General features: G+C 37.6%; 1 protein-coding gene across 1 annotated transcript in view; it reads right to left on the bottom strand.

Moving 5' to 3' along the window:
* LOC139739854 (LIM domain-binding protein 2-like) overlaps positions 1–24,402 on the bottom strand; it is a 101,307-nt gene that overhangs the window by 59,973 nt on the left and 16,932 nt on the right. The window contains 1 exon segment of the mRNA XM_071650455.1: positions 19,342–19,632. Within this exon segment, the coding sequence (XP_071506556.1) occupies positions 19,342–19,397 (56 nt within the window). The 5' untranslated portion in view covers positions 19,398–19,632.

Here is a 24,402-nt window from a genome sequence, read left to right as displayed (position 1 = left end):
CAAACCTCAAATACGCGAAGCCTGAACTCCCAAGTTCATTGACCCTACCTGCCAAAATATCAAAAAGCCTTCATAAATTCCCCCAAAATTCTTGGATCATTACCAAAAGTTAATCGTTTGTTACTTGTGTCATTCTCAACCTTTCCTGCAAGTTTCAGCCCAATCCGTTAGCTACTTTTTGAGTTATTTTGCACATGGACAAACTAACGAACTAACGAACTAACTAACAAACAAACCAACGGTAACAAAAACATAACCTCCTCCCTTGACGGAGGTAACTAGAAATGTCGCTACAGTGACTGGTTATACCCCCGCCAAACAACATTTCATAAGCTTTGGTCAAAACAACATTTCATAAGCTTTGGTCAAAAAACTGAGGAAGTAGTTAAATCCGCAAGATCTTTCCTTGATCTTCTGCCATTAATATGCCGTTACCATGGCAACGTACTTTCGGGTACTGTCGAAAAATGCGTCTTGCACATCTACAACCAAAGGCACACATCTGTACCAAGTTTCATGGAAATTGGGCAAAAACTGAGGAAGTAGTTTGCAACACAAAATTTTCCATCATTTTGGCTCATAATATGTGAGCTGTTACCATGGCAACATACTTTTTGTCACTGTCAAGAAATGTGTCATGCTGACCTATATCCTAAGACAAACATTCAATATGAATTCCATGAGAATTGGAAGAACACTGATGAAGCAGTTTTGCCATGAAGCATTTTGCCCTATATTTTACCAATAACATGCCGTTACCATGGCAACGCACTTTTTGCCACTGCGGAAATATGTGTCTTGCACATTAACATATTCAGATGAACATCTGTACCTAATTTCATAAAAATTGATCAAAAACTGTGGGAGGAGTTCGCGACACAAGATTTGTACCCATTTTTGCCCATAATATGCCGTTACCAAGGCAACATACTTTTCGGTACTGTCAAAAAATATGTCTTGCACATATACAACCCAAGGCACACATCTGTGCCAAGTTTTATGGGAATCGGTTGAAAACTGAGGAAGTAGTTCGCGACGCAAGATTTGCAACGGACCGACCGCCCGACCGCCCGACCGACCGCCCGACCAACCGACCGTCCGCTGATTCCTATATACCCCCTTCAAACTTCGTTTGGCGGGGGTATAATGAAGGGTTAAATTGGTACAAAGGGTGAAATAGTACGATTGCTTGCACAAACTACAGTTAACGTATACATTGTATCATGGTACAGTACTATGCCAGCAATGACCATCATGTGACCTTCACATGACCACAGGACAAGTCGTTATCTTAAATGCCCAGAGATCAAAATTTTGGTGTTGTTCATGAATATTTTCCCAACATCATAATATTCACAATTTTTTTCAGACTACACAGTTGCAAAGTTATGATGTCTGTTTTCATCAGAGCAGTGAGTAACCTTGAAAGATAAGTTTGACTATTTCTTCTTCTTCTTCTTCTTCTTTTTTTTTTTTTTTGGGCGGTCAAATGTAATATATATTCGGATTTAAATCACCGGTCTCATGCACTGTTATACATGTATTTTGTGCTACTTCACACTGGTCAGGTGTAGTTTTTCTTTTTGCTTTAAACATGTTGAGGACGGGCTGATTTTGCTACAACTCGCATTTTCCATATAGATACCTGCCCAAGTATATTCGGGACTTGTCTCAAACAGGTTGAACACATTTTTATATTCTTGTTTCATTCTTCTGTTGAAAACCTGATAGAGGCAGACACACAATACTGAAGAGAAGTCTGATGGGTTGCCATAAATTCCAAAAGATATGTTACCAGTTTAACATCCATATTTTCTATCATAAACACCTACATTTACATTGCCTCTATCAAAAGCCAAAGTGTCTTCTCAGTTTATAAAACAGAAATTTAATGAATATGAAAAGCAAACACCAGTGAGAAATAATAATTGCTGTATGCAAAATTTCTGTTCCCGTGAAATGTTTACAAAGGGTCTTAAAGTGGGAATTAAAAGCACAAGATTTGAAGAGGTGGACGATTTGGGAGAAAAAAAAAAATCTGCATGAATGGTTGGGACTGGATAATAGCAAGTTCATGAATATTCATAAGCCTTCTCTTCATCATGCAATAGATACCATGCTCACACACCACACTTTGTGTTTTGTGTGTGTGTGTGTGTGTGTGTGTGTGTGTGTGTGTGTGTGTGTGTTTGTTCCATCATGAACAGGATAATGGACAAACATCCAGTATTGCCTTTGTGCCATGGGCACCCATCCTTCAGTCTTGCTGGCTGTTTGGGACTGAATATACATTATGTACGTTTGGGCTGCAGTTCGCTTAGATATATTCCAAAGGTTCTTCATTCCAGGTTTGTTATTCTGAAGGCTCATTAGTATGCACTTATTTTTTTTTTTCATTTTCAGATCAATGAATATTATCTCATTTATACATTATCAAAGCTTTAGAATAACAAATCTCTGTTCATTTTTGGAATAATGCCACAAAGGTTCAGATAAATGAACTCTATTTCATGTTTTGATTAAGAAACATCTGGGTATACATACAAAATTTGTATTTAGAATTTACAAAGTATCACTCATACATTTTGACACTACATACTGTGTGGTAAATTTGTAATCTACACTGCACAAAGCACATTGTCATTTTAATGCAGTACTGTACCAGCGTAAACAATTTTTAAAAACAAATACAGTGAACATCCACAGGCACATTCACTAATAGAAGTGCCGGGGGGGGGGGGGGGAGATATATATGTACCTTTAAAAAAAAAAAAAAACATACAGCGTGTTGGTTAAGACAATTCAAGAATTGTACATATCTGAACTCAATTTGCATTTTCTGGAACATTTTTCCTTTAAATTAGAATAGAAGAACTCAAGAAAAAAGAATAACTTTCCATCAAGCCTGTAAACCACTAATTAGTGTGATTATGAAATCAAATCAAAAAATCAAACAGCAAACTCAAATTTGTATTCATAGAAATGAAAACCAGATGACAGAAATCAAACATATTTGCATCTCAAGCCATTTAATCTGTTTCCCACCAGAAAAAGGTAATGATTTTGATAGGAAAACTGCCAATGTCTTTTCAAACTCAAGAAAATGGAGCAAAGCCCCATGGAAGTACATCTGTTCATTTACTGCAGGAGACAGGGATATACCACACTGACTTCTACATAATACAACCCATGATTAACAATCTATACAGTGCACTCCCGTTACAACGAACACGGTTATAACGAAATTCCGGTTACAACGGAATAAAAATCCAGTTCGCAAAATTATCGGCTGTATGTTTTTTATTGTTTATTTGTTCGGTTATAATGAAATTTCAATATAACGAAAGAAATCTGCCGGTCCCGAGGACTTCGTTACAATGGGAATCCACTGTACTACTTTTGCACTTTGGTAAGTTAAATTGTTCAATTGTATGTTGTAAAAAATCCTACGCTGAGATGCACACACTGTCAATGATGATTGTTTGACATTATTACAAATTTTGTGTATGCCGCAAAAATAATTAAAAAGAGTTTATGTAAAATATAACATGAAACAATCATATCAAAGATGAAATGCTATCAGAAATACAGTATTTTCCCACACTTCCTGTGAAAAACACCACCGATTTGTCACACTTTACACAATCTCAAAGATATTGGGAAGACTGGTTTACAATTAATTCTTCCCTTATAGACAATTACTCTTAAAATTTACCACTTAACACATTTTATCCTCACATCTTACATATTACCACAAACCAAAAATTCTTAGTTGCCCCCCCCCCCGTGTTCCATCCCCCCTCCTATACATATACACACACACACACATACAATGCACAAAAGTTGCCTACAACTCTAGGAGCATGCTATTCTTGCTTGTGCTACTGTACAAAAATGTGCATATTTATGTGTGTTTGCATCTCTGCATGAACATACAAATTATACCACCACCATCCCCCCCCCCAAAAAAAAGAAAAAAAGATAAGCATTGATGAACCACAACCTTGCATATTTTGAGCACAGGTGGATATTATGGTGCATAGCCCATCAAGACAATATAGTTACTGTAAAACGAGGAATGTTCACGTGCATTTTAATTTTGCGAATTTCGCGAGCGCCAAGATTCGCGAAATTAAAATGCACGCGAAATTTCTTGTCTACACTATGTGCATTGAACGCCAATGGCAATTCACGAAAATTTCATGCCACGAAAGAGGCCGTCAGCTACAATTCGCGAAAATTTCGTGCCGCGAATACATCATGTTTTACAGTATATGTGGTCCCATACTAGAGGAGTCAGTATCTTGATATGTCAAGCTTCAAGATTGGTTTTATAACCGGGGTAACCATATTTCTGTAGACAGTGTTACATAATCATACACCAATGGCCTTGGTGATTTCACATTATTCTACTCAACTAACAGTTCACTTTTAGTACAATGCAAACATTCACAGCTCTGCATACAGCCTTGCTCAGACAACAGCCACAGACCATCCCCCCCCCCCCCCTTTCTGAAAGTCATCAACTTTAGCAGGTAAGAAAATTAGGCTTACATTCAACAGCTTCTTTATAGTATGAACCACGCAAATAAAGTATGTATCGCTATACAACTGCAGGTATACATTACAAACTGTGGCAAATTTCAAGCTCACAAGTGCTTTTCAATACTAATACACATGACTGGGTGCAAGATACCCTGACTCATTTAACATACCACACTCTACTTCACATGACAGGATTGAAATCTATTTACTGGCATTAACCAGGTTGCCTTCTCAAATAAGGGGAGGAAACTTGTGCATTCATCCAATATTACATACTTGGCTTCCTTTAGATAATTATACTATAGCCTTGTCATAACGTTGGAAGATGTCCAATAATTCTGCCCTGGCAAGGCAAGAGTACATTGTAAACTTTAACACTGTATGTAGGGGTAGGGGAGTTCACCATGTGACTAGTCTTTACACAAGCATTCATTCAGACCCCAAACTTCTGTGCAATATAACACAAATCCCAACGTTCATCAAATATGAATGGCCAAGGGATGGGGGAGGGGGTGGTCATGAGGCAAAATGCTCCTATTACTGGTGTGTGCTTAATCCCTCACAATAAAAGAGATAACAGTAAGCTCAGTGTTTATTAATGTACTTTCATTACTACATTACAATTACCGTAAATTATGCTGTACAACTACCTGAGTGAGAAAATGAATGTTTGTTTGTTTTGTTGTCGTTGGTTTTTTTTTTTTTTTTTTTTTTTGGGGGGGGGTGGGGCAAGGTGGGCGGCTGCAGAGTTTTGATGGGGGTGGGGAAAATCATCGCCTTACTTCATGTGATCTCCTGTCAATATTTCATGTAGTGGGTGTGATGCATGCTCTACCAGGTTAGCATGGTGTCACACTAGTAGTCGTCATTTCTAGTCCCAATCATGTGAACACCATTGATCTTATAGCTTTATACAGACAGTAGATTGATGCTCGTGCACACTCCATGGGGCTCAATGAGATGAGACTACAGCCGGCAACTCGGCTTTGAAATGTCTCCCCCGTTAGACTAGCATCCCTCAGTTTTCGCTCTAGGGTCTAAACAAAGGACCTTGGCTTGTGCCATGGCTCTAGGGCCACAGCACTAGCAAATCAATACACTACTGTGTTAATGATGCATGCTTTGGGCCGACTTTACTACGCGGTGTAAACCGCAATGCATGGGGAAGAATGTGTGTATACAATCACACACACACACACACACATATTATACACACAATCTCTAGCAATGCTTTTTTTTTTTCTCTCTCTCTCTTTCTCTATAGTATATGAGTAAGTCGTAGGTTTGTATATGTATGTGTGTAGGCTGTGTGTCACTACCAGAGAGAGAGACACAGAATTTTCAGACTGCATTTACCAACAGCAAATGTATTTTCGGATGGCAAGTGCATGACATATTATGAGATTCACAAGCATCGCTTCACAGTCACATCAAGATAAAGAGTTAATAAACACCCAAACGGGATTGAGAAAAATAGAAACAGAATATATGAGAGAAATACATGTATACAGAGAAAAATGAAAGAAAGAACAATTGACGGAAAATCACACCAGAGAAAATGTATATTAGAGGACAGAAAAATAGACAACAAGGAAGATTACTAGCAACAGATATACACATTGTACAGACAGAAAGAGAGAGAGAAAGATATAGAGGGAGAGAAGCAGATACTATAGACAAGAAGATAGAGATATATACTGTCATATACAAAGTCCTGCATATATTTCTTGTATCATGCAGACTGAAATAATAGTACACTGTATTCAGGCAATCACTTCTCAGGGCCCAAAGACAATGGAGGTATAACTGTCTTTTCTCCTACACAGAATTTAAGCAGGTAGTGAGAGGTGAGCAGAAACATTTTTTTTTTTTGTTTAAATCCTTATACGGCTATGACTTTACTAATACTATATGGATATATCCATTTGTTGTTGTCAAAAAGGAATGTACATGTCTGCATTTCAATTCATGGTATGCAATCCAATGTATATGTCTGACTGTGGGCCCATTTACACTGGCAAAAATCTCATTCAAGAAAGCCTGTTCTGTCATTTTATTCATCATTAAACCTGGCAACATAACTTGTAAATAGGCCACAGAGATTGCTTGGCATAAAAACATTCAGGTTTTGCGGTCAGCAGTGCACATGTGGGACTTGATGTTGCATCTTACGGTATCATGCCAAATGCATGCAGTACATGAATAATAGTAACAATTTATACACCCTTCAGGCTTCTATGCACATGCAAAGGGGGGGGGGGTACAGAGCCTCCTACTCCCATTTTGAGACATTTTTCTTGAAATCTCTTGCTTTTCTGCTTGAGTTTGAATTTCTCAAGCTCTAGCTGTGTGTCTCCCGTTTAGGATATATTTTCTTCCACTTAGAATTAAGCTTTCTCATATCCAACTTTAGATTTGTCATATGTATCATGTTAAAAAATATGGCTTAAATTGGACTAAGAGCATTATATACATGTATACCCCTGGATCTTCCAGGATCTTGGAATGGGCCCTGGGCCTGGCCGCAAAGGGACATCTAGCTTCAAGCTCCTGCTATGGGCTACGCTAACTTATTGTACACAATTTCCAGTTTGCTAGAGGGTCCAGGCAGGATAATCCCATTTAGTAGATGCTCGGGGGTCGATTCTCTGGGGGTTGGTAAAGTCACATGACCAAAATATAGGATTTTTCCCCAATGAGCAACAAGCTGGCATAAAAACATTTGCAAAAATGGGTAAACTGGCCTAGTTTAATGCTAAACACCCTTCCTCCTCCCCATCCCCCCCCCCCAAAAAAAAGGGATAAGTTCTTCATTTTAAGAGTTTCATCCAGTGAGTGTTTAGTTGCTTGAATCTTCCAACATACTGGGAAAATCCTGCAGGAAGGTATAGCACTGTATAATGTAAATGTAAAAACTTCATATATTTCATTTTGGGGGATGATATACAGATACATTGGTATGTACATTGTACACTCCTACACATGAGTGCAAAATGGCTTTAACAGGAATGAAAATCCAGGAGAATTATGCGCCTAAAATACAGTAAAGTCACAATGAATAATCAGTGATAACTCTAGCTGAATCGAATGTCAAGAAAGCTAAAACCACTAAGATATTGGCAAACCGTCAAACATGGTGTTCAAAAGGGTGTAAAGTACCTCAAAAGATCTGACTTGATAATGTGGCTATGATCTCACTTGTGCAAAACTTCTCTTTACGGTGTGTGCATCAAATACTGTATATGCTATAATTTTCGCGTACATACATTTTCGAGAATTGCCGCTGTCACACATTTTCGCGAGTGGTTAAATTCGCGATTGGGGGACCAGAGAAAATATGAATCCAAAATTTCCCATTTAGAAAACAAATTATTCTCTACTGCTATGCAAAACAAAAACCAAGCAAACCTTTTGCTTTATTGTTCGATATACTCAAGGACACTAAAATTGATCCACCACATATTGGATAACACTTGGGTAGTTTTGTGTAAGTCACATGGGAAGATCATCCCGTCACATGGGAAGATCATCCCACATCATAGTCACGTGACTACAGTTACTACATTTGAGGTCCCCCGCACGAAAAGCAGTCCGATGATTTTACTGGTATTACAATGTAAAACTGTTGTAGTTTGTCTTGACAAATTCTCTGTAATCTCTTGCTTTGTTTCAATCAACTACATTCAAAATATCCTAATAATCTCTTTTACTGTTCATTCCATATAGCACAAATTTACACATATAAGATTTTTAAAAATGCCTGGATAGTTTCCCTGAAATACAGCTTTATCTTTATATTAAACTGGCCACAAATTCATACCACTGAACCCTACAATTGTTTTGTTTTTCTTCTTTCATAGACTATAATTATGTCAACAATATGGTTAATTATGCTATGATGTCTGAACAATTACACAAGAACAGATATTTCATTGATAATCAAAAATGTGCTAAGATCTCAGCCTTCTTATTTGACATTCTTGAAAGTTTGTAAAAAGTACTTCCTATCTTTCCCATACTATTGTGTAAAAAAAAAGACGAAGAAAAGATGGCAACTGGCGTTACTCCTCTAAATGTTGTATCTAATATTCACATCCAGCAACGTTCAGCAACGACAAATAAATCATGCTTGTAAGTGCATGACCTTTGACCTTTCTGTTTCTGCAAAATAGACGTATTGAGATGAAAGAGTCAGTTCTGCATGCAGTGAGTCATACACAACACACATTGTTGTACAGCTTTGTGCATAGTCCCTTATAATGTTGACCACCAGTCTTGAGCAACATAACTAATCTCTTGCATTTGTAGCAGTCTTGAATAAGGCTAACATTATACATCCAGTGGATGTTTACCTATAATAAAGCTGAGAGCCGCTGTGAAATATGCTTTAACACACAAGCCACTACCCTGGTTTCTGGTGTGCACACTGAAAATTTGACAAATGAGAACCTACAGTTTGATAAAGAGTCTTGAAAGAGACTAACAGTGCCAACTCACATACAACTATACAGCAATGCATAGTTATACTTTCACTCCATGAATTTACAAGAAGCCCATGCACATTTTAGGCTCTTTTAAAGGACAAGTTCACCTTTATACATGTAGATTGAGATAATACAGCAATATTAGTAGAGCACATCTGTGATAGTTTGAGGAAAATCAGTTTAACATTTATTAATTTGTTTATTATAAAACGCTACCGCAATTCTAGAGCTATCCCCAAATAATAAATAATCGCAGTGATTGTGCTGAAATCTAGGGTCTAATACCCATACTTTATAATTCAGCTTTACATTCTGCATAGAAATTTTCTACACATCCAATGCTTTTTCACTAGACACTGGAAAAATGTCTGTATTTTTCCAAATACTGTAGTACGAAAAACCATTGTAGTGCTATATTCTCTGTCTCCATAGCTACAGTACGTAAGTGAGAGGTGGTTTTTAGGAAATAAGGCAAACCTCAGCAACATCATTTTATAGTCCTAACGACACCTATCATTTTTGAGGGATCGTTGTGTATGTTTCACAGTTTTGCGTCTGATTTCTGTTGGCTAAAAGCTGATTCACAACAAACTCTTCGGATAATCTGTTGACTGTAATATCTCATGAATTGTCATGGACCAGCACATTTCCAGAGACACAAAATTAATGGCGATCAGTCCACAGGGCAGGGCTACGTCACAGCGGAACAGGGCCATTCTCCACACTTCACAAGAAATATTGCTAAAATCTCTCTGCAACAAATTAAGAACGCTCGCGATTCAATTACTGCCAAAATGCTATTAGACAAATAGAAATTTGTCACACGTGCACTGCACACCGCACTTTTTCCACCCCGTCCTTCCTGTCCTGTCATTGGCCATTTCCCTCTACAGCCTTGATCCCAAGCTCCGCCCATTTCTCATGCGCAAACTCCCTTATCGTTTGTCGCCACACATTTAGTCCGATTTCCGTCGCTCAAGACATCCTGTACACACACGAAAGCGGACAACGAAGAAAGAAAAAAAAAAGGGCATGCTGGCTGTGCAATTGTTCGTCACCGACGTGCCACCAACACACTTAGTGACATAATCTAAAATGGCAGGGAAGGCCAACAACTTTAGATTACAGTTATTGCTAAGAGCAAGACTAGGGAGAATTCAGAATTACTCAGGAGCCAGCTAATATTGTCGGTTAACACATGTCCAGGAAAAACTTTGGACTGCATTTGACTTAAAGAGTGGGATAATAAAGGCGGCGAGTTTACAAATTACAATGTTCGGTCTCATTTTGTGTGATGGATTTGGGCAATTAAACAGACTGGGTAACCCACAGAAGCCACACCATGCTGACACTTTGCAACATCAACAACTACCTGTGCAAGAAGTTTTCATTTCTCCTAGGATTGGTGAATATTACGAAAGAAGTACTACATGTACCTTGTCCTACTATACAATGCCAAGAAGTAATCTTTAAGTGTTACATCATGTAGGCATCATTTGGAAACACTAATTTCTATTACATTTGGCACAAACACTTTGTTTTACAACAATTTGTGATATATTTGTCATCTGGAAATTGGATGAAAACAATTCCTCATATAAAATCTCTACTTTTCTGTAATATTAGAAACTTTCATCAGTAACACTGTGCACAGATAGTAAAATTGGGACTATGTGGTAAATACTGTAATATTTCATTGGACGTCAGAGCGATCACTAGAGACAGAGGCAGCCAATCAGTCTTGTCACTGAAGAACAGTGACTGCCATGGCAACAGGAACCTATCTGTTTGGTGCTTGTAACCACAAGCTGGGTTGGAGTTGAGAGGATTCCTATTTATTCATAGCTTTTATTCTCTATTCTTGACACCCTCGATGGGGGAAGAAAGAATATTTTTTGTTCACCTGTCTCCCATGAATATCAGAGCTCACTGCCAAAAGCTCAGTTTGGCCTTTAATGCACTCGACGTGCAACTCGCTCGGGGCTTACAAAAACCTGTGAGCCACGTTTCCTCCCGCCGCATTCGCCGTATCGCCGGCAAACACGGGTCGCGTTCGAGGGAATAACTCTGCTTGTCTGGAGACCCGATAGATGACTAAGAAAATTCTCCCCAGCATTTTGATTTCATTTCGATGCTTGGGAGGAAGGAAGAAATTCGTCACAGTTAATAACGTTCTGCTTCCATACCGATCCAACGCAGCCGGGCTGTGTCGCAGGGTCTGCTTGCTCTCTGAGCGTGAGATCTATCGTAAATTTAAGCATTTCCTGGTGTTTAGTATTTTCACACTCACACAGGGAGTAATTTCTGCTGACTGGAATGCACAATAATCACAATTCAGCATAGTTTGACTGTTATAAATAGATGTCATTGTCACTCTCACATGCTAACTTCTTTTTCTGGCTGCCTACATGTAGTTCAAAAATCAAAGTCAGCAATTTTCAAAGGAAGCTTTCTATTTTTAAATACAGGTTGTTTTTTTTACATCCCCCACCCCTCCCCCCCAAGAAAAAAATATGGATGGGTGTATACTGTTCAAAGCTTCAAGGTCATGATCATTTCATCTCTAAGTCCAAACTACAAAAACATGAACATTTCCTAGAGACATAAAATGCATTTGTCCACATCAATTAAAGTTTGTTTGTATATTTTATGTATGTTTGATTGTCTGTTTGTTTGTTTTTTATTCATTAGATATCCCTTGTTAATGTTGTTTTCCCATTTGAGTAGCCAAGGAATCACATTTTCTGAAAATACTGTCAATGGCCACCAGGCCAGCTCAAATTTCAAGCCATGGTTAATGACTTCTTTGCTTTGCAACTGATAGTAAAATACTTTGTTGCAATCTGTAATGGGATGAAACCTTCCTTAAAACAAAAAAAACTGACATCTCTTTGGAATTTCTATGAAAGATCACTGATTATCAAATGGAAATTTGACAAGTATCTATCATCCCCATCATTTGTAAACACTGTTGAATATAATGTATCACATGTTTAATGATATATGCATAATCTACACTTACTGCAGAAAAGAAGATCAACTATGCTGGCTGTGTACTTTAACTAATTTTGACATTGGATCATTGTTATTGTTATTGTTGCATCTTCTCAAAAACATTTGCTATGGTCATTAGCACGGTCTGACCTCATAAAGCTCATCAGTTTTCCTTGAAGCAGGCCGGTCGGGCAAACTTTCCAGAAGAAAATATAAATTTGATCACACAGGACGACAGGACAGCCGCCCGCCCGACCGATCAGCCTGCTGGATTCCACACAGACGATGCGGGGAGCACAGGATTCAGCGCTCTCCCTAATCTAGGCTGACCCCTTCACGAACCATACTTAATGAATACAGGGATGTATTACACACGGACACACACACACTCACACACAATAGAAATATAACAGACTTCACAAAAATGAATTCTACAAGCATATACTGTATTTGTCCCAACACATACATCTGGTGAAAGATGAGAGCTGAATGATGTCATTTTCACCACACTTTACGTTCGTAATTTTGTAGCTTTTTAATTGAAATATTAGGCAGCTTTTGTCTTAGAATATAGTGCTCATCTTGCCTCCCCCCCCCCAAAAAAAAACCCAAACTTTAAGAGTATAGAATTTGACATTTTGTATAAAAATGCCTGTTTTCTGAATGGACCCTTAAAAACCTATGAAACACATCTATACACATACAGTTTTGTACTAGATGTTCACTCATAGTAAGGCTACCAAACTCTGCGGAACATAACACAAGCTGATGCAGAGTAAGAATAGATTCTGGAGCTCCATCTACCTAAAAAAAAAAAATCATATTTTCGTTGACATGTGAAAATCGCACACTAATAAAGCATGCTAACTCAAATTGTGTGTAGATACTTTTATGTTCATTTAAAGCCATATCATTTTTATTCGGATGAAAAAAAAATCATACCAAATATGGTAAAAACATACTAGTTCGCAACTTTGTTTTTATGTAAGTGTGGTTATTTGATGAGTATCAATGTCTCAATAAAGTTCCTGCAGTTTCTTTTTCATAATACACACACACACACACACACACACACACACACACACACACACACACTCTATATGCATACACAAGTATGCATACAAGTGAACATAGTAGTACTTAAATTATATACAAATCTTGTTCATATTCTATGAAAGTTTGATAGCAAAACGGGTTAAGCATCATATTTAGACATCTAAACGTGAGTTTATCATCAGATTAAAAAAAAACTTCTCAGTGGTACCTACGTTGTAACTTGTTACATAACTAGTAATATTCTTGAAGTAATGATTACAAATCACAAATATCTGAAATTAATAAGAACAGAGTTATATCATTTTGCCACCAAACTCTTCATATCCATACATTGTGCATTCTATGAAAAAATCTGAACAGTGCAAAGAGCTGCAACTGTACATGTGCACTCTGAGAATGAATCCTCTATTTAAATATCCATGCACTGACCTTGGCCTCACCTATTCCTTATCTCCAACGACTGCCAACACTGTCGTTAGATGTCCAGGGTATGGAAGACATCGGTGAACTTGCTGTTATTCAAGCGATCTATTCTCGACACAAAACATGCCGGTTCTAAATCCACCACATTTCTTCTTGCTCAGTCAGGAAGAGCTCTTTGTTCTACTTCCTCATGTTTGTTTGAAAAGTAGAGCTCAGAGTTTGGGGTATTTTTAGATTCAAATATTGCAATACTTTGCCCTCTCTTTTCACACTTACATGAGAAGAAAAAAATTGTGAAACATGTCAGGAAGTAAGATACAGACAAGATCATTGGTCTAGGACCAATAACAGAATGATTACATTGCCAAAATTTGTTAACCAGAAATAATTCACATTTCAAGTTCATATCATCAGTCCTCTTTAAAAAAGTACAGCATAAACAAAAATACAACACAACCACAGACAATTGCTACAAACATGTACATGTATGTCCATCTGAGGTATTTACACTGTGAATTAATACTTTTGTTTCATTTTGTTGTACTCCATTCTGATCAGGATTTCATGGAAACTTGCATAATTCCTTCTTTTTTCAAAACAGGGTTGACTTACCTCCCCCCCCCCCCCCACCTCTATAAACACAAAGTCTATCAACACTACAGCTGTACATTGTAGCTTTAAAATGGCTGACCTAGTTCAAAGGATATTATAACCTGTACTTTGACATCCAGTCGGTCAGATGCCTAATATGCAAATAACCAAACTCTGCACTACTCTGCACTAAAACAAGAATAACAACAAAAAAAATCTACATAATTGTAGCTCTGAAATATGTGCAGTCACATTAGTCTTGTCTCCAGGCAGTGGGATATTTTCCTCCATCATGCCCCCACTATCAGCAAAGAATGATAATATTATGACTGTCACACTTTGCGCAGTACAAATCTTGTATCCAGCATTATTGATCCACCGAGCATCATGCAACTAGAAATTCACATAGGTTTTTATTTTGTGAGCTTGATAATTTAGAAAACTGCAAACTGCAAACTTACACCACCACATAATCATATCAATCCATTGAAATTTCAGTCATAACCTTTGCCTTCTGCCAACTGGGATGTTGTCTTTTAATCCTCTCTCTGCTCTTCCAGTCTCCAGATACAAAATGCATCACCCTACTAATCTCAAGAAAAAGGCAAACCTTGCACGAAATCATGGTCACAAAAACTGTATCTTTTCCCTTGTCACTTAACTAGCTTTGCACATTGAAAATCAAAATTCGAGAAAAAAAAATCCCAAATGATACAGATTAAAAGACTGCAGGTCTGTCCTCCTCCTGTCTAGCTGAGATAACATTCTGCTGACATCTTGGAAGACATCCACAACAAACAAACATACAAACAAAAGACAACAGCAACATATGAGTACTCCCTCGATCTGTAATCTCATAAATACCTTACACATGCGGTATCTTTGGTTTGGTTTGGTTTGGTTCTGCATTCAACCAAAGTTCCGTCAATAAACCTGGGCACCATTTCATAAAAAGTTGATATGATAGCAACTCCTGCTGGAATGGCAATTGTCATAGTAATGACAAGAATCCAGCTTCCTGATTGGCTGTTACTATTGGAAGTTGCCATTCCAGCAAGATTTGCCATCGTAACATCTTTTATGAAATGGGGCCCTGATGTTTATTGATGCCACTTTGGAATGTGTTCCTCTTTCTTCTCATACATATATGCTCTCATCTACACTCAATTCTTCTTTCTATTTCTGTATGTACAATGTACGTAAGCATCAGCATTTGTAAATGCCAGGGAGTTTATGGGTTTCTTGACGTCTCGTCTGCCTAAACATAGAACAAGAGACTGTGTACCGCACATTTTGATTTGGGATAACATAGTATGCCCTTCCTCATCCTGATGCATGTGAATATGTTTGACTACATGGAGGTAGTCCAAAGATGATACTGTAGATTTGCTGGTTTTACAGAAACATTTTGCAGGTAATCAAACCCGGCAAAGAGGCATGCTGGCGATGGCACTAACACTGCTCCCACGCGCCGGAGAGTTTGGAATGTGTCGGCACGCTGAGAGCATATCATACCATCTCCATGTAACACAAAATATGAATGAGTATCGCCACGGCAACACAAAGTCTAAATGGAATTATTACATACAAAGTAAATGGGTACAACCCACACTGTGGAATGTAGGCAGTGGCACTTTCTGGGAGGGACATTTACTTTAAAACCACACTGGAGGTATATTTTGGCCAACAGTTCATACTAATAGTGTCCGAGCTTGATCCAAATACCCTATAACACACATTCCTCAATATTTCTGACTATCACCAGACTTTGAGATCAATTTGACCATTCACACCAGAAAAAGAAAATTTATTTGACAACAAAATGTCTGACAAGTGCAGGTCTCTTGTTGAAAAAAAAAAAAGGAAACTGCTCATTCAGAGATTTATTTGACAACATTTCTGTCTTCGAAATTTCCTTACGTGTGTCGATCCCATCTTTATACATTCTTTCTCATACTGGTTAAATAAAAAGAGCTATTTACTATCTAGAGTTTTTCTCACTCATCTCTTACTATGGAAACTGAAATTGTATGTTGCAAAATAATTTGCAATTGCACTTTTATTCAGCAGTTGTCAATTGCTGAAGAAAACCAGATCCAGGGTGAAAGACAGCAAAAATGTACAATTTCAAGCTTAAACATAAAAGAATCTACTTCTTTGAAACTCAACATGTCATTTCCAAAGGTCAAACAGAAACTGCCTAATAGAAGCAGAAGTATAAATTACTTATGCATACCACTACATTGAGCACACAGACACACAGTTTACAGGGTTTCTCATAAGATATTTTCCCACATGGGTTTTCGGCCAATAATAATAACAATATGGTCTTCTTTATCCAGAGTGGTATCTTCAGTGTGACACTGCTCTACCAGAGGGCCCTGCCATTATCATTACCCTGGCATGGCCAGGAATCCATTGATACACCTGGGCTGAGAGGGACATGGTGGGTAAAAATATTTTGTTTATTAAGGACGTAGTCACATGACGGCATTTAAACTTGGGACTTCAGACAGAAAGTCAAGAGTCTTATCCACCACATACAAGAGCAGTGCCCCGCGGACAGAGGACCCCGGGGACGGAGGACCCCGTACTGTTTAAAACAAGCAAGTACCCACTCGCATTACATGTACCTGCCCAATGGCAGATTCTAGTTGTCCTGGCTGGCCGACATGATAATTTATAGCACCCTTGTACAATAATTTTACAGCACTCATTCGCAACAGCAATGTATCTGAACATCCGAAGTGGAAATGGTGACCAAACAGCCACTGTCCTAGAACTACTTTGTTTTAAAACCACTCAAAAAGAAAATTATCAATTTTTAGATACCATTCACCTTAGTGGTGGTAACCTTCATTTTTTTTTTCTTTTAAAATGTCCACAACTCGTCCAAATCCATGAGTTTGGTAGGTAGATGATAGTGTACACAAGTCTAGATGGGTATAAAACCTATGGAGTCCCTTACTTGTCACTGGGTATTTTTGCTACTACAGTGGATATGTAGCTATCACTAGTGTCAGATACCTAAAGCACAGAATCTGGTCAGGCTAGTGCCTTCGTTGAGTTTTGTGTACCAGAAAGGATTTTTAAAAGTGACTAGAGCTTGAAGCAGGATGCATAGCTAAGAGGAATAATCAGTATCATAGCAGCAAAGAGTGACATGTGCAGACAGATCACATGATCAATGCTACAGCTTTGTGAAGCTCTACAAGCTGTCATCAATGCAAGATGTGAAACTATTCCTACTTTTTTTTTTTGAAACTTGTCACAAACCTCCTCCAATTCCAACAATCAACATTATAGTCAGAAATCTGATTACACTTCTTTTCCTCTGTTCCTATCGACATTTTAAATGTGGAATTTTCAACAGGAATTGATATTTAACTCCAAGAGTGTGTGATTCTTCTTGATTTAATTAGTTCCCCAAATCTACACACCCTGAAGTTATCTACACTCAGCAAAAAAAGAAAGTAAACACTTTTTCCAGCACATATTTTTCATAGAAGATTTTGATCAAAATCATTGTGTTATATACCATATTAAAGGCTATCAACCTGGTGTAGGTTCATACAAAGAGAAATTTCATGCATGATTGAACACATTGTTTTTTGTCTTTCAAGACACAAAAGTAAAAATTGCAAAAATTGACACTTTGTTATTCATTTGCAAATGCCCTTCCCAATAGCAATGATAAACAAAATACCAATTTAACAAAATGAGAAACATGAATGAAATAGCAAAACTAAGTTTTCGTCCCCTTGTATCTCTATATATCCTCAAACACAAATAAAGTGGGAAACTAACAGGGAAAAATAAGAGTTTTCTGTCGAATCTAACTTGAAAAGACACGGGGAGTAAGCCGCAAAGGCGATAAAATGGACAGACTTTCTTTATTTCATCATTTTGATTTAGGGATTTAAGGATTCATGAGACAAATTCAAGAACCAAATATCATTTTCAACTTTCTTAATTTGAAATAACATTTGAAATTTCTACCATTTTTTAATATAATACTGCCTCTTTCATGCCATTTGAATTTGGATCCGACAGAAGATTCTGAATTTTCGCTATTATTTTTTCGCCTTTCTTTATGTTTGCGGGCTACAAAGTTATTTTAGAGATCATGAGATGATTTTTGAAACTTGATTAGTATCTTTCATTGTTTTGGGTTATCTTTTGTTGTCATTGCTGCATGGAAGAGCACATACGTATGAGTGACAACTTGTCCATTTTTGCAATTTTTACTTTTGTGCTTTGGACATGAAAAATGAATGTGTTCACTCGTGCGTAAAATTTGCCTTTTTATTGACCTACCAGGTTGATACCCAATTAAATTACCTTTAACATGGTATATAAAACATTGATATTTAGTCAAATTTTCTACGAGAAATATGAACTTGAAAAAGTGTTTACTTTCTTTTTTTGCTGAGTGTACAAGGTCATCAAACTGAAACATACAAAACTAATATGTGCTATCCGAGTGAATCCTGGTTCAAAAGCAAAAAATGTTTTCTTTCAAATAGATTTGATCACAGCACCGACTGTCAATAAAAAAGGCAACAATAGTCCATCATTTCAAAGAAAAGCTGGGGAATCCAATGCACTAGATCAGTCTGAGTAAACCATGTACAGTGTACAAGGTACAAGATGTACACAATCACTGTATCAACATGATGTTTTTGTGGTATGAAATATATTCCTGAATTGGAGCTGATGGCCTTTTTCATGGTATGAAATTTTCGTGAAATGCCACTGGCATTTGATGCATAGGGTTACAGTGTAGACAAGAACTTTTGACTGCATTTGAATTTCGTGAATCTTGGCTCTCGCAAAATTCGCGAAATTAACCTGTTGAGGATGGGCTGATTTTGCTACACCACGGATTTCCTACAGACACTTGCCCGAGTATACTTGGGACTCGTCCTTAACGGGTTAAAATGCACGCGAACATTCCTTGTTTTACAGTTGTTATGAAATGAAATTGTCTTGAATCTTTTTTTTTTTCTTCCTGATTAGGAGGTGAGGCAGAAAAAAAAAATGCTGGTTACTCATGGCACATAATGCGTGCTACAACACGCATTTCCTATAGACACTTGCCCGAGTATACTTGGGACTCATCCTCACCAGGTTAAAATGCATGCAAATATTCCTTGTTTTACAGTTGTTATGAGATGAAATTGTCTTGAATCTTTTTTTTCTTCCTAATTAGGAGGTTAGGTAGAAAAAGAAAATGGTGGTTACTCACGGCACATAACCATGGTCTCTTCCATCCATTGGTACCGGCATTCCCGGCGCTGGCATACCAAACGGGAACCTTGGTCTGACCCCCGGACCGTCCAGGGCTGGGGTTTGGGCACGGAGGGGGGAACACACCGGTGGGGGGGAACGACTCTCTCTCTCTCTCTTGCAGCGGCTTGCCTGTCCTTGCAAGGCACAGCCTGGGTGTGATCAACGGTGCAAGGAAAGTTGAGCCAAATATGAGTGGGAGGGTAGGTGGCAGTCACTGGCAATGATTAAGGCAGCAGTGTTTGCAGACCTGAGAGAGAGAGAGGAAAGGAAAAAAATTATATTAATACTTACAAGTGGTTTAGAAGAGAGACAAATAGGTGTTTTAAAGGATTCAATTTTGCCTCCCGTCGGCAGACAAAAGGCAATCTATCCTCTGCCTACTGATATATTCTCACTCCTTGGCAAACACTGGTTTCAATTAAAATGTATTCATTTGTACAAATAGCTCCTTCTGATGTGCCACTTATAAATATCATGAAGGGTGATCAAAATCATACCCTTCTTCTCTAAACTGCCAAAAATCTTTTGAAACTGTGGTTTTGAAACTCATACTTGTAAATGATTATAAGACTAAGAGGTGTTTCTATAACATACAAGTTAGGGTCTGATGTAAAACCAGAAATTTTTGCGTGCATGAAATTTTTCGCAAAAATTTCATGCCACGAAAAAAGCCTTTGGCTCCAAATTTGCAGAAATCTCATACCTGGTTTTACAATACCTTTCACTGCTCTACAGTATATGCCAACTAATGAGCATTGGCTCAAAACGGAGTCTGTGGAGTGAGACTATCCAGAGTCCAGCCATAGTGCCTTCCCCTTGCCTGGATGTGTATTAAGATGATCACCAAACCACTGCACTTTGAATTGATTTGGGAGAGGGAAATTCCTTTCTGAATCCTCCTCCTCTTCCTCCTCTCTTTCTCCTCACCCTCTTCATCCCCTCCAAACATAAAGTATCTGTCCTTTTCTTCATTTTCCCTCTTTCTTCCTATCTATCCATCCATCCAATTCCGTACATGTATAGCAATTCAGGTTATATCCATGCTCTATGAAATTCTCTCTGCCTACCTATCTGTCCATCTAGTGGTAGATGGATCTCTATGTCTTTAAACTATATACAACGTGTATCCTACACTACACTGTAGATGCACACGGTCCACATGTTTGTTGTATAGCAGAGAAGTAGTGAATCTGGGATGCCAGCCTTGTAAATGTCATTGGAGTATTCTGATGGCTGAAAAAGTGCATTTTTGGTGAAAAACAGTATTTTCACCTTTCCTGCAATAGACATGTGTAGTACTAAAATTTGGGGGAAAAACAGTATTTTCCATGAAGCTAGCAGTATTTTGGGCAAAATAAAAACAGTACTACATGTAAATACTGTAAAAAAAAGGTAACAGCTGGTATCTCAGGGCCCCATTTCATAAAAGATGTTAGGATGTCAACTCTTGCTGGAATGACAACTTCCTACAGCAACAGCCAATCAGGAAGCTGCATTCATGTCGTTACCATGACAAATGACATTCCAGCAAGAGTTGTTATCATATCAACTTTTTATGAAACGGGGCCCTGGTGAAGCGTTGATGGACAGATGCTTAATATACTTGTATATGCCATATATTTTAGCAAGTCTAAATTTTCGCAAATCAGGACTTCCTAACAATTTGCCAAATGATAAATTTGCAATTGTGGAGTACAGTACTGATTACAGAAATGTATGTGTGCATGTTACACTCATGCTGGGATCAGAGTTAATATTTTCTTGTGTTTTTAAATTTGCAAATAGCATACGATTCGCAAAATTTCGTAAAAATATAAACATTGCGAAATATTCAGCATATCGTACAAAATATGATAGCAAAACATAACTACAGATTGTAATTTGTCATTACTGACAAATTAAGGTGATCCGATTTTTTTTTTCATCAATGATTCGAGTCCTGATCGCAATAGGCATGACCATACAGGTTTCGTCTGTTGCTAAAAACGTTGGCCGTGTGATGTTTGAATTCTCGTTTAGAAAAGGGAGTCATATCTGCCATCTTTGGTACCAAATTCCGTATACACTAGATAACGAATACAACAACAAATACATATGACCTTTGACCCACCTTTACACTCCCAAGATGGCATCTGAGGAAAAAGTGGTTATTTTGTGAAATGATTCTTGCGACATCGTCTATACGTGTGCAAAATATGGGAAAGATAGGACAGGTATTCGCCAAGATACAAGATGAAACATTTATGACCTTTGACCCTAATTTACATACCCAAGATGTTGTCCGATCAAGTAGTTGTTATTTGTGACCCTGCACCTCAAAACAAACAAAAAGTCGCCAGACATGAATTTTTAGTTAAGACAATATTCTGAAAGAGCAGACTTTAAGCTTTAAAATGATGTATAACTCAAATCAAATGGACTCTCCTAACCTATCTAAATATTGGAAAGAAAGCACAAACTCATGATAAGTGTGAACTGAGAAAAGAGGCTCTGAAGTACAGTGCCTATTCAAGCGCTTAATCTTTACCAAACTTTGCTGGCTGTGCAATGAATGGGACAAAAAACAGGAAGTAAACCACCAGAGTAACGACAATGAAGGGATTATCAGATTAAAGTGAAATTAAGCATGCCTCATTAACACATTCTGTCCATAATTAATGCCAACTTTCAAAGCAGTAGCACTATCCTTTCAAAATTTATAGAGTTGAAAGTGAAGAGTGTGGATAAGGTTTTTTCAGAAATGAAAAAGGGGTTCTAAAGACACACCTAATCACACTATTCTACCAAAAATGTTCGAGATAAACTGCTAAAAAAACACACTTTCCTGCCCGTTTTATGATACCAAATTTTAGCATAATGTAAAAGAAGACCCGCTCTTTAAGAAAATATGAAAAAGTCAAGTTTGGCTAGGTTGACCCATTTCACTTATTTTCAGTCCTCACGCAAAATCAGTGTGTGCGACTTTATGTTCGTTTTGAGGTGCACTGTCACATTTTATGAAATAATGTACGTGACATGAACTAAACATGTGCAGAATATGGGGGTGATAGGGCGTGTTTTTCTTGAGTTATTGCAAAGAAAGTTGCAGAAAGAAAGAAATATCTCAATACATAGAAGATAAGCTTTAATTTCAACCAAGTTTTTTATCGTGATCCCGACATCGTATGAAAAAACGAAATGAAATTTAACGATAGCGCAAAGTCTCAGCTACAACATATTAAAATCTGGGAGAAATTCACCGAAGGATAAGTGAGCTAGTGCTCGATAAAGACAATCATGTCAATTTTCACATTAAAAAAAATTCCCTCCCATAGAGATAACACGTCATAACGAAGATACAAAAAGAAGTACATATGACCTTTGACCTCAATTTGCACAGACAAGATGGCATCTGAGTAAAAAGTGGTTATCTTGTGAAATGATCCTTGTAACATGGTCTTTGCGTTTGCAAAATATGGGAAAGATAGGACATGTATTCACTAAGATACAGGATGAAACACTTATGACCTTTGACCCTAATTTACATACCCAAGATGGTGTCCGATCAAGTAGTTGTTATTTTATGAAATAATGTACGTGACATGAACTAAACATGTGCAAAATATAGAAGTGATAGGGCGTGTTTTTCTTGAGTTATTGCAAAGAAAGTTGCAGAAAGAAAGAAATATCTCAATACAGCGAAGATAAGTCTGAATTTCAACCAAAATTTTTGACGTGATCCCGACATCGTATGAAAAAACGAAGGGCACACTTACGGTAGCGTAAAGTCTCAGCTACAACATATCAAAATCTGGGAGAAATTTACCGAAGGGTAAGTGAGCTAGTGCTCGATAAAGATAGTCATGTCAATTTTCATTTCCAGAAAAACTGCACTCCCATAGAGATAACACGTAAACTGGTCAAATTTGACAAGGTTACTTTCAATCCATTTTTACGAGGTGATACCGTTATCCAATCAAAACTTTGTAATTTTATGTTTGAAAGAACATTAAATAAGGTACAACATACTGAAATCTGGGTGAAAATTGACAAAGGACTAGTGAGATACGCTCGAATGAACTTGATATTTGATGACGTCATTTTGAAAATTTACTTTTTTTACTTTATTAAGAAATTTGCTATCTTTTAATCATTTTGTCAGCATTGCCACCCCATGAAATGACATGTACAACTCATCAGGTTTTAAAATATGTAAAGAAAATGGGGGGTCACCGTCCATCCTGACGAGTAAAATCAAATTTAAAATTAGCAGTTTTTTAGCATAGTTGCACTGTATATCGCCATTGACGCGCCGCGCGGAATTTCAACTTTGACGGGCCCGTATGACGTCATATTGAGTCGCATTGATTTGAAACTTGGTATAAATATTCCTTAACATTTCAGACATCCGATCAAAGTGAAAAAACTGGAAATTTCAATTGCACATGAGCTGTGCGTGCGTATATGCGCGCGCGCGTACGCGTCCGTCCGATTTTTTCAATTTTTCAAAAAATGATCAAAATGGTCTGAAACGTGTGCAAAAAAATTTTGAGCTCAATTGGAGCATACAAATATTTCAACGCGCGCGTACGCGCACGTTTTAAGAGAAAATATGAATTTTGAGAACATGAGTAGAGTGCGCATAATTTTAGATATATGTGACGTAAATTTCATTGAAAAATTTCATTCCATTAATGAGATATGATTGAGAATGTGTTTTCATATAATGACGTCATAGTGACGTCACGGTCGACTGATCACAATGATACATTAGATTTGTCGTCTTTGGGACATGATGCATACATGGTATAATTTTGAAATTGATAGGCAGCGGACTTTCTGAGCTAACCTCTGCACAACTTTTGCGGAGAAATAAAGAAACAAAGAAGAAGAAAGAATCCGTACAGATACAGAAGGTGATCCGAAGGATACTCGGATCACCTAATAATGGACGAATATTACGGCATCCAGCTGCAACTTTTTCCTTAACTATGTATGCACAATATCTCTTCTTGTTATTCTCTTTCTCTTCTCAGAT

This window comes from Diadema antillarum, unplaced genomic scaffold, assembly GCF_040938485.1.
Source record: "Diadema antillarum isolate AM-2024a unplaced genomic scaffold, OU_Dant_1.0 seq00000821_RagTag, whole genome shotgun sequence".
Taxonomy (NCBI): domain Eukaryota; kingdom Metazoa; phylum Echinodermata; class Echinoidea; order Diadematoida; family Diadematidae; genus Diadema; species Diadema antillarum.
The sequence above is the reverse complement of the archived record's forward strand: the minus strand, read 5'-3'. Positions and strand labels throughout refer to the sequence as shown.